Genomic DNA, 15,611 nt, shown 5'->3' on the forward strand with positions numbered 1-15,611 from the left:
ATAACTTTTCTTAGTACCGCACAATAGTTTTTATAATATTGAACAATTTCGGGGTCAGTACTCCCTCTTGCTGTTAGATACAGTTCTCTTTTACAGTTGCAAGATATTCTTATTCCTTTAGTTAGCCAAGGTTTTTTATATGTTTTCTTGGAATTATGTTTCACTGTTTTCTTGGGAAAACAATTTTCAAATACCCTTAAAAATGTATCGTGAAATAAGTTATATTTCAAGTTTGCATCGGGTTCCATATACACTTCATCCCAGTCTAGCTCCTTTAGGCTTTCCCTAAAGTTTGCAGTATTTATATTGTTAATTGAACGCACTGCTTTGAAATTCTGATTTGATATACTGCATGGAGCTATGCCATGTACAATGCGACAAACTATGCATGACATAGTACAATACTGCATTTTCAGCTTAGAGAGACATAAACACCTATAACAAAGAGAACGGCACTTATCAGATCAAAGAAAAATAAGCAATCAATTCAAACCAGATGAAGCACGTGAAAAAGGAAGGGTACCCGTGTAAATACAGACGGAGTGCCTGACGCATAGCAATGGCTACCTGGTAAAGCTTAACTGCTAAGCATACGATTCGAACTAAACTACTGTAGCTGTATCATCACTCATTCGACCTAATTGTGTCTCATATTACAGTGGACCAACTTTGTTTAGATATGGAGGTGCGGCCTAAAACTATTATCTCCCCTTGAATTTTCAGGTGCAGCTTAAATACAGGAAATTTTTTTTTCCTTGCTTTCGAGTCTCATTTTTCAGGTGCGGCTTAGATTCGAGTGCAGCTAAGATTTGAGTAAACACTTTACACCACTTACTACATTTTCGCTGTTCATGCAGTAAAACTGTCACATTAGGGATGACATTGTAATTTGTTATTTCTTTACTTAATTTATTATTTCTGTACTATTAGCTGTATTCAGGACACATTTTACAGACACTATTCCCATATAACACTCAATGCACAAGCAAAATTATGTCGTTGTAAGAACATAGTTCAGGAGTTATGACATCATAAACACTCAGGTGCCTGAAAAACTACTACATCATGTATGAATTTAAATTTATTATTTCTTTGTTACGAACTTTATTCATAGCACATTTAGCAGACAGTATAAAAATGTATCACTGAATGTAATTGCAAAATTATATTTTTGTACGACACATTGTTCAGGATTAATCTTTGTGAGATCGAAACTGCAGGACGTCTTTTGCTGTAGATACAGGTGAAATTTGTCTGCTAATACTCTCCTGGAAATTGAAATAAGAACACCGTGAGTTCATTGTCCCAGGAAGGGGAAACTTTATTGACACATTCCTGGGGGCAGATACATCACACTGACAGAACCACAGGCACATAGACACAGGCAACAGAGCATGCACAATGTCGGTACTAGTACAGTGTATATCCACCTGTCGCAGCAATGCAGGCTGCTATTCTCCCATGGAGACGATCGTAGAGATGCTGGATGTAGTCCTGTGGAATGGCTTGCCATGCCATTTCCACCTGGCGCCTCAGTTGAACCAGCGTTCGTGCTGGACGTGCAGACCGCGTGAGTCGACGCTTCATCCAGTCTCAAACATGCTCAATGGGGGACAGATCCGGAGATCATGCTGGCCGGGGTAGTTGACTTACACCTTCTAGAGCACGTTGGGTGGCACGGGATACATGCGGACGTGCATTGTCCTGTTGGAACAGCAAGTTCCCTTGCCGGTCTAGGAATGGTAGAACGATGGGTTCGATGACGGTTTGGATGTACCGTGCACTATTCAGTGTCCCCTCGACGATCACCAGAGGTGTACGGCCAGTGTAGGAGCTCGCTCCCCACACTATGATCCGGGTGTTGGCCCTGTGTGCCTCGGTCATATGCAGTCCTGATTGTGGCACTCACCTGCACGGCGCCAAACACGCATACGACCATCATTGGCACCAAGGCAGAAGCGACTCTCATTGCTGAAGACGACACGTCTCCACTGGAGGCGGGCTGCACGATGTTGGGGCGTGAGCGGAAGATGGCCTAACGGTGTGCGGGACCGTAGCCCAGCTTCAAGGAGACGGTTGCGAATGGTCCTCGCCGATACCCCAGGAGCAACAGTGTCCCTAATTTGCTGGGAAGTGGTGGTGCAGTCCCCTACGGCACTGCGTAGTATCCTACGGTCTCGGCGTGCATCCGTGAGTCGCTGTGGTCCGGTTGCAGGTCAACGGGCACGTGCACCTTCCGTCGACCACTGGCGACAACATCGATGTACTGTGGAGACCTCACGCCCCACGTGTTGAGCAATTCGGCAGTACGTCCACCCGGCCTCCCGCATGCCCACTGTACGCCCTCGCTCAAAGTCCGTCAACTGCACATACGGTTCACGTCCACGCTGTCGTGGCATGCTAGCAGTGTTAAAGACTGCGATGGAGCTCCGTATGCCACGGCAAACTGGCTGACACTGACGGTGGCGGTGCACAAATGCAGCGCAGCTAGCGCCATTCGACGACCAAAACCGCGGTTCCTGGTGTGTCCGCTGTGCCGTGCATGTGATCATTGCTTGTACAGCCCTCTCGCAGGGTCCAGAGCAAGTATGGTGGGTCTGACACACGGGTGTCAATGTGTTTTTTTTCCATTTCCAGGAGTGTATGTGGGAAATTTGTTAAGTATATGTGACACATGCCTACTTTGGTAAAGCTGTGGCTCAAAAGGTCATCGTAAACCCCTAGATAAATTTCTGTCAAACATGGTACACATGGTACTATCTGGAAAGAAATACTGTGGTGCTAAGAACCAGCAACTCCTGTTGGGGCGGACGTGATACTGTGGAGAGAGTAGGGGGTGGGAAGAGATGGATAGATAGAAAGGGGAAGGAGAGCATGAGGACATGGACACAGATATGAGGGAGGAGGAGATGAGCAGTTTGGTTGGGGGGGGGGGGGGGGGGGCAGAGAGAGGCAAGCAGAGAAGTTGAATAGTAAGGGGGAGAAGCAGATGGACAGAGGAAGGACAGAGAAGGTGATGGACAGAGAGGGGGTGGGGGTTGGAGGAGATGAATTGAGAGGGGTTGGAGGTGTAGGAGATGGCAAAAGACATGGGAGGAGGAAATAAAACAGAGAAAGGGAAGATGAGATGGTCATTGAGATAGGGGAGGAGGGTACGGAGGGGCAGTAGGAAATGGACTCCGAGGATGGTGGGTGGAGGGGGTAGGAGCAGATAGACAGAGAGAGGGACGGGAGGAGAAGAGGAGATAGACAGTGGAGAGTGGAAAAGGTGGACAGAGAGGGGAGGGAGAAGGAGGTGGACAGAGGGAGGGCAGAGGAGATGGACACAAAAGAGGGTGAAGGAGGAGATGGGCTAGTGGAACTGGGAATAAAGTATACTGAGGCAACACTGGGTACTCAGCTAGTTTCTTATAAAAATGCTGTAGCAAAATTTTGCTCCAAAATAACTACATTCATGTCCACAATTTGAGAAATGGCCAAGAGCCATGAAACAATATCAAAATGGCAATAGAGTTGTTTACTTAAAAGGTGACTTTGCACACTGATATTAATATAAAGTATATTGGGAAACTGAGCACGGTATCAGGATAGCACTTATTGTGTACACCCCTTCATTGATGGCATACTGTATGTCAGATCAGTAGTGGCAGTGTTGGGGCTATGTTTCTTTTACCTAAAATGTCTCTTGCATGTTCTGTAAGATTCAAATTCAAAATGTGATCTGGCCGCTCAAGAAGTGTGGTGTCCTCAATTTGGAGTTGAGTGCACATGCCTCACCAGGCCAGCCCTGCTCGGTGGGGCTTTGTGATCCATCACTCAAATCCAAGATCCATGTGCACTTTGAAAAAGGCGTGCACACACACACACACACACACACACACACACACTGTAGCAGAATGGCATCACTATAGATTTTTGACAACAGAGAACCCCTGGGAAGCATATGTGGTGGTGTATGTATTCCCAGCTTGATGCCGCCCGAATGGGGATCTCTATCAGCACTATATTGGTCTCATTCTCAATATTAGAAGACATGCAGTATTTCCCTGGAAACTACGTGAGCACCCAGGAAGAATCATTCTCCAAGTTAAACTGTGGCTTTTCTGTAAAGAAGGCACTGTCGTATGGTTATCGGCTCTACTCACAGTAAGCAAGACACAACATTTATCTTGACACACAGTCTGTTTGGATGACGGGACTGCACTGCTTGGGTTTCTGTTTGCACGAGATCGCCCCCTCAAATCTGACAACATGAAGGCTGACAACTGTGTGACCCAGAGGCTGTCGTGACGACTCTACCAATGATGGGTGCTGCGTTGGTTGTATGTCTTTGAGCACTTAAGGAAAAATGACAGTTGATTAATAAATCTGGGTGCTGGGTTGCAGTGTTTGGTCAACCTTGCCCATCTTGCTATTAAACGTGTCCTTTCTTATGGGATACTATCTGCAGTCTCGAAATAGCGCTACCAGTGACATACAGCTTGCAGCCCACCTAGTTTTGATTGTGATTGGGATGTATTCTGCCAGTAATACAGCCATTTGTGATGTTACCCACTGTGTTTGCTGTGCCTTGACTTGTTTGAATGCTGTTTTTCAGATGCACACAAAACTTTCTTAGTGTCACCATACCCAAGACATGCCCATACACACAGCTGCACATGCACAAAACTTTTTCATAATAATGTGTTGTGTATGTCGCGTAGTGTCCCATTAGAGTTCAGTTCTCACCATGTCACTAAGGCATGGTGAGTTTTGATGGAACCACTAACTTACAGACAGGGATGTGTTTCATGTACACGTACAGTAAATTTATGTACAGCTTTGTTCACTATTTTGTGCCAATATGATACCTAAACAAAGAAACAATTTGTGTCTGTCTGTGTGTGTGTGTGTGTGTGTGTGTGTGTGTGTGTGTGTTTGTTTGAGACTACATGTTAAATATATAATTTATAAGTACTTTACTTTTTCTTTCACATGGGTTTTTGTCTTGTCAGTACAATATTTTGTAATGACAAGGTATATTCAGCAAGTTTTTCTCTAAATATTGTGGCTGAATTATTGTTTATGATTGTGCAATACTGCAGTACAGTACTTTTCTTACATGTTTTGTACTGAACTGGTCAGTATATTTTATCATTAACATTTGACCATTATGGTCAAATAAACCATTGGCCGTCAGTTTTACATCTAAATCATTATATGTTGTTCAGCCTGAAAACATGTTGTCAATATATGTTTACTTTACCCTTCAAATCTCATGTGGAAGTTGACTGTGGAAAATAATCTAAAGCTGGAAATCAGTTCTCATATATCTCCTTGGTCAGTATTGTCTGACACAAAATCAGCATTAACGTCTCCTCCAACACATGTGATTCTGTAAGAAGCTATGTAGTATTTGTGCAGCCTGATTTAAATTTGTCCCTCTATCATATGTTATGACAGTCATATTTACCTGTCATCAAATATTCTATGCTGTTGTTGGCTTATACATTATGTGATCAAAAGTATCCGGTCACCTGGCTGAAAATGATGACAGCTTCCACTCTCACAGGCATACGTTCAGTCAGGTGCTGAAAGGTTACTTGGGGAATGGCACCCATTCTTCACACAATGTTGCACTGAGGAGAGGTATCAATGTTGGTTGGTGAGGCCTGGAATGAAGTTGACATACCAAAACACTCCATAGGTGTTCTAAAGGATTTAGGTCAGGACTGTGCAGGCCAGTTGTTATTGTCGTGCAAGCACTCTGCCCCAGGCCGTGCATTATGAACAGGTGCTTGATCGTGTTGAAAGATGTAATTGCCTTCACCGTATTGCTCTTCAACAGTGGGAAGCAAGAATGTGCTTAAAACATCAGTGTAGGCCTGTGCTGTGATAGTGCCATGCAAAACAACAAGATGTACCAGCCTCCTCCATGAAAAACATGACCACACCATAACACCACCATCTCTGAATTTTAGTATTGGCACTACACATGCTGGCAGATGACATTCACAGGGTATTTGCCATACCCACATTCTGCCATAGGATTGCTACATTGTGTACTGTGATTCGTCACTCCACACAACATTTTTCCACTGTTCAGTCGTCCAATGTTTACGCTCCTTACACCAAGCAAGGTGTCATTTGGCATTTACCAGCATGATGTGTGGCTTATGAGCAGCCGCTTTACCACGAAATCCAAGTTTTCTCACCTCCTGCCTAACTGTCGTAGTACTTACAGTGGATCCTGATGCAGTTTGGAATTCCTGAGAGATGGTCTGGAGAGCTGTCTGCCTGTTAGACATTGTGTCTCTCTCCAACTGTTGGCGATCTCTGTCAGTCAACAGACGAGGTCGGCCTGTACGCTTTTGTGCTGTACATGTCCCTTCCCGTTTCCACTTTACTATCACATCAGGAACAGTGGACCTAGTGATGTTTTGGATGTGGAAATCTTGCATACACACGTGTGTTGCACGTGACACCCAATCACCTGACCATGTTCGAAGTCGGTGAGTTCTGCAGAGCACCTCATTCTGCTCTTTCACAATGTCTAATGCCTACTGAGGTTGCTGGCAGTAGGTGGTAGCACAATGCACCTAGTATGGAAAACGTATGTTTTTGGGGGTGTCCGGATACTTCTGATCACATAGTGTAGAGGTAAACAGAGCAGACATCTCGTTTATTTAGGTACCTGTTTACAAAGACAGTGTACCAGACTTTGTGGTTTTCATATTTGTAATAGTGTACTATGAAAATATACAGTTTAAATGATACACTGTGTTATAGATACATCAGAAATTAATAATTTTTGTTCTGATTTGTTGCACAAAAGTATAGGAAAATGTTTCATTGGCAACTAAAACTATTTCCAGAATGAAGCTTTTGGAAGTAGGGTATTTTCATTTGACATCATATCTAGAGCCATAATGCTTTACTCAGAAAAAGAAGTGTCATTTTAAGATTATATGTGAATGTCAGCTTTGAGAACAGAAGTCAAAATTTAATTACAATTTTCAAAATTTACCAGTTAACATCAATAGTAAACTGCTGCCCTCAGATTTATATAATTTTTACAAGGAAATATGTTAAAAACCAAATTTTGAAACATTTTATGGAAAAACTGCTTATTTCACAAATTTTTTTGACTGTCATTTATGCAAGATTTTCCTATCTCTACCTGAGCATTTTTTTTGTTCATTCATTGTCCTTTCTTCTTCCTTCGTGAATGGCTCAGGTCTGATTTTTAAATTGTATCTTACACACAAGCATGACATATTTTTGTTAATATAGTGATTAGAGATTTACCACCAACAGAGATTATGAAAGACCAAGTATGAAACTGTATTTGTCAAGTTAAACAATTTATTTTGAAATTTTCCAATGGAACATGTTACTCGTTCTAATTTTCAGTCTTCGTTTTGGTACAGGGATTGTATCAAGATGCAGTACAGTTTGGAATAATATTTTGAAATTTTATTATATTAAAAAAACCAGGAAGACTATATAAATTTGTAGGATGTGGATTATGCCCTTAATCTCTTTTTCAGGAATTGGAGCAACATACTAAAAAGCTCAGGGAGAGATTCGGTAGATTTCAGCTACCCCCAAGTCTTACTCCTTTTGATCCAACAGTGGATCAGTTACCACTTTTTCTTCCACACTACAAGGAAGAAGTGCTTAGAATGAGACGCTTTAAATCAAGAAGCAGGACTTTTCCTGGAGAGGATAATGAGAGTACGGTAAGAACAGTTTAAACAGTGAATTTATGAAAATTATTTGATTGTGATCTTTCTTACATATGTGTTTTTTCCCCATAACAGGTCTTTCATTGTCTACTGAAAAATTTTTAATCAAATTATTGATGCAATATTTAACTTAGTAATTTCAGTTCTGGAACTGTACTTGCATTTTTATGACCAGGACCACTTTTTACTGCATCTCTATGAAAGTTGTTGCGTTCTTGTGGTGTCATTGACTAGTTATGCAATGTATACAGTAGGAGTTTATGTTGGTAATTGAAAGTGGAGATACTGCATGTAACATAATTTCATAATGTGTAAAAACTAACTGTTGGTTAGTTAAAGATTAAAGGAAGGCACCACAGCAGTACAGAGGCCGGCTGCTCGATTTGTTGCCAGTAGGTTTGATAAACACATGAGTATTACAAAGATGCTTCATGAATTCAAATAGGAATCCCTGGCGGGAAGATGATGATCTTTTTGTGAAACACCGTTGAGAAAATTTAGAGACCTGGCATTTGAAGCTGACTGTGGAATGATTCTATTGTCGCCACCGTACACCTATAATATGTCCCAAAAATTTTAGTTCTTGCCTTGCAAAGTGTGACTTGGACAATTTTACTGTAATACCTTTTTCTTTAAATTTGTTCAAAGTTTTCTTCAAGGATAGGCAGTGCTCATTCCAGGTAGGTGATATCATCAATATTTCATCTACATATATAATTAAATCCTTTAATACCTCTCTACCTATTGCTTCGTCAGCTCGCGTATAAACACTGATACCGAGATATTTAACCCAAATGGTGACACATTAGAATCATATGCTTTTCCATCAAAAGGAATGTTGTAGATTTCCTTGAATCTGTATGTAAACGGATCTGCCAGTACCCAGCAGTCAGGTCCATCGAGCTAAAGTACTGTGCTTTCTCGAATTTGGATAATAACTCATCGATGTTCACAGGTCTATCTCGTTTGGTTTCTATGTGTTTATTCAGGGTGCGCGCGTCCAGTATGAGCCACACACCGCCTGTAGCTTGTTTCACAACTACTAAGGGATTATTTATTACACTGGCACTGCATTATATTATTTTATTATCTACCACCTTATTGATTTACTCCTTAACTGCCTTTTTAAACTCACTGGTATTGGGTTTACACAAAAATGGTGTATCATCTTCGATCTTAAACTTAAATACATAGTCACTAATACTACATGGACTATCCGAAAATACCATCTCGTATTCTAATAGAATTTCAGCTAAATCTGCTTTCTGGTCGTTGGTTAATATTGGGGATTCATCTACTTTATTTTGAATGTCAGCTCATTGTAATGCATGACTTACAGTTCATCTCTGTGGTGACAATTCAGCTGTCACGGTTAATTGTAAACTCTGGTGTTCAGTTGTTTGTTTATCAACATAACTATCTGCTAGAAACTTAATACAATATTTATCTCCCCCAAGTCCGAAATAAAGGCAGCCCTCTTAAAAATTCAATATAACATTAAACTCCAACAGCCAATCTAAGCCAAATAGCACCTCCCTATTAATATTTTCTACTACCAGCAGTATTTGCCAGAACATAATCTCACTGATGTTACAGTTTGCTTGGGTTTCGTATTTAACAACCTTACTTTTAGTTCTGGTTATACTGATTATCTATTCTCCAGTTACTGGTAATACAGGTAAGTTATTGCTATTTCTTAACATATTAAAAAATCCACTAGAAATAAGTGACACTTCACTACCAGAATCATTAAATACGTATACTACAGAATCTCGTACTTTTCCAACTATAATCGGTTGATTAAAACTGTGTGCCCGACCGAGACTCGAACTCGGGACCTTTGCCTTTCGCGGGCAAGTGCTCTACCAACTGAGCTACCGAAGCACGACTCACGTCCGGTACTCACAGCTTTACTTCTGCCAGTATCCGTCTCCTACCTTCCAAACTTTTCAGAAGCTCTTCTGCGAAACTTGCAGAACTAGCACTCCTGAAAGAAAGGATATTGCGGAGACATGGCTTAGCCACAGCCTGGGGGATGTTTCCAGAATGAGATTTTCACTCTGCAGCGGAGTGTGCGCTGATATGAAACTTCCTGGCAGATTAAAACTGTGTGCCCGACCGAGACTCGAACTCGGGACCTTTGCCTTTCGCGGGCAAGTGCTCTACCAACTGAGCTACCGAAGCACGACTCACGTCCGGTACTCACAGCTTTACTTCTGCCAGTATCCGTCTCCTACCTTCCAAACTTTTCAGAAGCTCTTCTGCGAAACTTGCAGAACTAGCACTCCTGAAAGAAAGGATATTGCGGAGACATGGCTTAGCCACAGCCTGGGGGATGTTTCCAGAATGAGATTTTCACTCTGCAGCGGAGTGTGCGCTGATATGAAACTTCCTGGCAGATTAAAACTGTGTGCCCGACCGAGACTCGAACTCGGGACCTTTGCCTTTCGCGGGCAAGTGCTCTACCAACTGAGCTACCGAAGCACGACTCACGTCCGGTACTCACAGCTTTACTTCTGCCAGTATCCGTCTCCTACCTTCCAAACTTTTCAGAAGCTCTTCTGCGAAACTTGCAGAACTAGCACTCCTGAAAGAAAGGATATTGCGGAGACATGGCTTAGCCACAGCCTGGGGGATGTTTCCAGAATGAGATTTTCACTCTGCAGCGGAGTGTGCGCTGATATGAAAATCTCATTCTGGAAACATCCCCCAGGCTGTGGCTAAGCCATTTCTCCGCAATATCCTTTCTTTCAGGAGTGCTAGTTCTGCAAGTTTCGCAGAAGAGCTTCTGAAAAGTTTGGAAGGTAGGAGACGGATACTGGCAGAAGTAAAGCTGTGAGTACCGGACGTGAGTCGTGCTTCGGTAGCTCAGTTGGTAGAGCACTTGCCCGCGAAAGGCAAAGGTCCCGAGTTCGATTCTCCGTCGGGCACACAGTTTTAATCTGCCAGGAAGTTTCATATCAGCGCACACTCCGCTGCAGAGTGAAAATCTCATTCTGGAAACATCCCCCAGGCTGTGGCTAAGCCATGTCTCCGCAATATCCTTTCTTTCAGGAGTGCTAGTTCTGCAAGTTTCGCAGAAGAGCTTCTGAAAAGTTTGGAAGGTAGGAGACGGATACTGGCAGAAGTAAAGCTGTGAGTACCGGACGTGAGTCGTGCTTCGGTAGCTCAGTTGGTAGAGCACTTGCCCGCGAAAGGCAAAGGTCCCGAGTTCGAGTCTCGGTCGGGCACACAGTTTTAATCTGCCAGGAAGTTTCATATCAGCGCACACTCCGCTGCAGAGTGAAAATCTCATTCTATAATCGGTTGTGTATTAATTGTGGCTACACTCGGTTCGCAGGCATGGCTGGATGAAAAATGTAAGGATGTGTAGAGGCTTATCTCACTAGGGGTAAAATAGATACTGCCTACAGGAAAATTAAAGAGACCTTTGGAGAAAAGAGAGCCACTTGCATGAATATCAAGAGCTCAGATGGAAACCCAGTTCTAAGCAAAGAAGGGAAAGCAGAAAGGTGGAAGGAGTATATAGAGGGTCTATACAAGGGTGATGTACTTGAGGACAATATTATGAAAATGGAAGAGGATGTAGATGAAGATGAAATGGGAGATACGATACTGTGTGAAGAGTTTGACAGAGCACTGAAAGACCTGAGTCGAAACAAGGCCCCCAGAGTAGATAACATTCCATTAGAACTATTGACGGCCTTGGGAGAGCCAGTCCTGAAAAAACTCTACCATCTGGTGAGGAAAATGTATGAGACAGGCGAAATACCCTCAGACTTCAAGAAGAATATAATAATTCCAATCCCAAAGAAAGCAGGTGTTGACAGATGTGAAAATTGCCGAACTATCAGTTTAATAAGTCACAGCTGCAAAATACTAACACAAATTCTTTACAGACAAATGGAAAAACTGGTAGAAGCCGACATCGGGTAAGGTCAGTTTGGATTCCGTAGAAATATTGGAACACGTGAGGCAATACTGACCTTACAAGTTATCTTAGAAGAAAGATTAAGGAAAGGCAAACCTATGTTTCTAGCATTTGTAGACTTAGAGAAAGATTTTGACAATGTTGACTGGAATACTCTCTTCTAAATTCTAAAGGTGGCAGGGGTAAAATACAGGGAGCGAAAGGCTAATAACAATTTGTACAGGAACCAGATGGCAGTTGTAAGAGTCGAGGGGCATGAAAGGGAAGCAGTGGTTGGGAAGGTAGTGAGACAGGGTTGTAGCCTCTCCCCAAGGTTATTCAATCTGTATATTGAGCAAGCAGTAAAAGAAACTAAAGAAAAATTTGGAGTAGGTATTAAAATCCATGGAAAAGAAATAAAAACTTTGAGGTTCGCCGATGACATGGTATTTCTGTCAGAGACGGCAAAGGACTTTGAAGAGCAGTTGAATGGAATGGACAGTGTCTTGAAAGGAAGATGTAAGATGAACATCAAGAAAAGCAAAACGAGGATCATGGAATGTAGTCGAATTAAGTCGGGTGATGCTGAGGGAATTAGATTAGGAAATGAGACACTTAAAATAGTAAATGAGTTTTCCTATTTGGGGAGCAAAATAACTGATGATGGCCGAAGTAGAGAGGATATAAAATGTAGACTGGCAATGGCAAGGAAAGCGTTTGTGAAGAAGAGCAATTTGTTAACATCGAATATAGATTCAAGTGTCAGGAAGTCGTTTCTGAAAGTATTTGTATGGAGTGTAGCCATGTATGGAAGTGAAACATGGACGATAAATAGTTTGGACAAGAAGAGAATAGAAGCTTTCGAAATGTGGTGCTACAGAAGAATGTTGAAGATTAGGTGGGTAGATCACATAACTAATGAAGAGGTATTAAATAGGATTGGAGAGAAGAGAAGTTTGTGGCACAACTTGACTAGAAGAAGGTATCGGTTAGTAGGACATGTTCTGAGGCATCAAGGGATCACAAATTTAGCATTGGAGGGCAGCGTGGAGGGTAAAAATCATAGAGGGAGACCAAGAGATGGATACACTAAGCAGATTCAGAAGGATGTAGGCTGCAATAGGTACTGGGAGATGAAGGAGCTTGCACAGGATAGAGTAGCATGGAGAGCTGCATCAGACCAGTCTGAGGATTGATGACCACAACAACAACACTCGGTTCTTCTAGTAGCAACTATTCTTTTGTTGGAACATTATGCGTAAAGGAATCATACTCATTATGAAGTAGGCCTCTTAATGTATTTGTACGACCTGGGCCCTGACCCTGGGTCCAGATGGCCCTACGTTTTCCTCACTATTTGTAATTACCAACTGGTTACCTAACCTAGGTATGACGTTTCCATTTTGAGCCCTATTATTGCCAGGTACAAATTCTTGTGTAGTTACTGGGCCTGCATTCGAAGGTAGATGTCCTTTCTGATAATTTCCATTACTCCTATTCCGCTTTGGCTGTACTCTAGCCAAATTTGTCTCGTGTCTTTTGAAATTACTAGAGCTATTATTATTACTCCTATAAATGGCACCAGTGAACTGCACAGGCACCGGTAGCGTCACACGTTGGTGTCGGCATTGGCGGGTGCGAAGTCGGCAATTCAAACAGCAACCAGCAATGATTGCGTGTTCTGTGACTGCGTTGGCTGGTTACTGTTTCGCCGTCGGTTGAGTATGTCGGCTTTGGCTGGTTACCGCTTTGGCATCGGCTGTGTGAGGATTGTTTCCTCCCCACAACCAAATCTTCTTGATTGGATCTTGCAGACCATTTTCTTCATCTCATTATTATGTGGTGCTATGGCAACTCTCAACTTTTTCTTATGCCGATCTTCTTTAAAACAATTCCTCCTTTTTGTGTCCTGCTCACTTTGGTCGCCATGTTCTGGCGGTTCCGGTGATTAAGGGTACCAGTGTGGTACTGGTGTGCAAGACTCACACCCCCCCTTGACTGTTGAACTTACTTGAAGTTACTGCGCCGATCTTCTTTCAGGATAGTCTTCTGCATTATTCTGTGCAGCTTCTTCTCCGAAGAATAGATGCTACTCTGGAGGAATTTTCTATACTTTTAAATAACCCGCTCCACTCGAGAATATGTTGAATTCAATCTCACTATGTTTCTTAACACATAACAGTTTTCATTCAGTAAACATTTTCCGTAAGCCCGACACTTTCGGGTGTGACAGAAGCCGTTACAATCATCTTTCGATACATACAGTCTATAAATTTCTCCAAGTTTAACAAGACAACTGTCCCAACCTTACGGCAGTAAATGAGGGAATGAATCAATAAAAGTCTCTTCTTTTCTTTCAACAACCTTCAAATGTTCACACCAATAATGTTTTATATCTCTCATAGTACGATGTGTTTACTCCATGGGCAGGACGTGTAACTACTTAGGTGGATTCGGTGACTACCTGTGCGTGCCGGTCGTCTGTCCAATACACGTCCATCCTGTACACACATTATTTGGGGCAGTAGACAAAGTTTTACTTTACCACACTTATGTGTGTTCGAGATGGTGGAATTTACTCCAAAATTCTCGAGGCACTACAGTGTGGTGCAGTGGGAATAAGTTGAACTTTTATTTCAGAGACAGTGTTCAAGTCCATGTCCATCCATCCAATTCAGGTTTTTTTCTCTAAATTGCATAAGGTGTATGCTCACATGGTTCCTTTGAAAGGGCACAGTTAATTTCCTTCCCCATTCTTCCCTAATCCAAGCTTGTGCTGTTTCTCTAATGACCTCGTCGTCAACAAAATGTTGATTACAAAGTGCTTTAGTGGCAAGTCTTAGGAACCAGACAGAGCACGTCTCCTTCAGTTTTACAAAGACATTATGAGATCCTGGCTAGAATATAGGTGAACAGTGTATGGATCAGCAAAAGCTACTTACTTCAGTGTAATTGACACTTTTCACAGTAAGGGTATCAAACTGGTCACAAATACTTACAGGACCAGCCCTGCATCCAGTCTCTATGCCGAGGGTGGGGAGCTGCGAATTACTGTTAGGAGGCAACTCTTCATGGTGCATCAGGCATTTTCTGTTCTGCTGTCACCAGTTTACCAAACTGTTACTCACCTTACTGGGAAAGATATTTTCTCATAATGTCAGCTAGCAACAAAGCCATTTGTGCATTTAGTATGAGTATGGAGACACTTTGTGTGGGCATTACCAATTCAAGCACAGGGTTAGTACTGACTGCTACCCTAATTATTGAAGAGGATCAAAGTAATTTTAAATTAATCAGGTAAGGAGAGAACGTGCTCCCGCATATTTTTTTCATTGTGTGTGTGTGTGTGTGTGTGTGTGTGTGTGTGTGTGTGTGTGTGTGTGTGTGTCAAAAAAAAAAAAAGTGCACACCACAACAATAAAGCTGTATTTGCAGTTGGGTCTACGTAAAAGGATCTTCTCTGCTGCTTTGTACTTTTCCTTTCTTATATCTCCATGATCTAGCTGCCTGAAGAATTTAATGTCTTTCTCAAGAATTATATGCAAACTTGAGGGCACTGAAGCACATGAGATGTGTTCGGACCTCAAAATCCCTCACCTGCTCCTGTCAGTCTTTGCAATGCTTGAGCCTGCCAGACAAAGTCAATGATATGCAGGACACCTTCCTCTGCCTACAAAGGGTAGGGAAGATGGTGTTATTCTGCTGGGTACCGGGTCACATTGGGGTTCAGAGAAATGTAGTAGCAGATACAAGAGCAAGGATGTGTGTCATGATGGTCAGGTGGATCAGTGTTCTGTCTGCCTACATCCTATCATCTTGCTGTTGAGGTATAGAGACATGTTCAGATGGGAAGAAGAATGGCTGGGAGTTATGAAAGAAGCTACTACTAGTAATGCCAACACTGTGGGCTTGGTATACCACCTTCCAGCCACATGGACGAAATTAAATCCTTCTCACTTACCTGCATATAGGAC

The 15,611-nt window shown here is 42.4% G+C and overlaps 1 protein-coding gene across 9 annotated transcripts in view; it reads left to right on the top strand.

The window, feature by feature from the left end:
• The window catches only part of LOC126334965 (uncharacterized), a 289,683-nt gene that overhangs the window by 177,766 nt on the left and 96,306 nt on the right, over positions 1 to 15,611 (top strand). For all 9 annotated transcript variants that reach the window (XM_049997738.1, XM_049997741.1, XM_049997739.1 and 6 more), the window contains one exon: positions 7,530 to 7,721. In XM_049997738.1, coding sequence (XP_049853695.1) covers positions 7,530 to 7,721 — 192 coding nt within the window. The remainder of the gene's footprint in view (positions 1 to 7,529; positions 7,722 to 15,611) is intronic.

This window comes from Schistocerca gregaria, chromosome 2 (assembly GCF_023897955.1).
Source record: "Schistocerca gregaria isolate iqSchGreg1 chromosome 2, iqSchGreg1.2, whole genome shotgun sequence".
Lineage (NCBI taxonomy): Eukaryota > Metazoa > Arthropoda > Insecta > Orthoptera > Acrididae > Schistocerca > Schistocerca gregaria.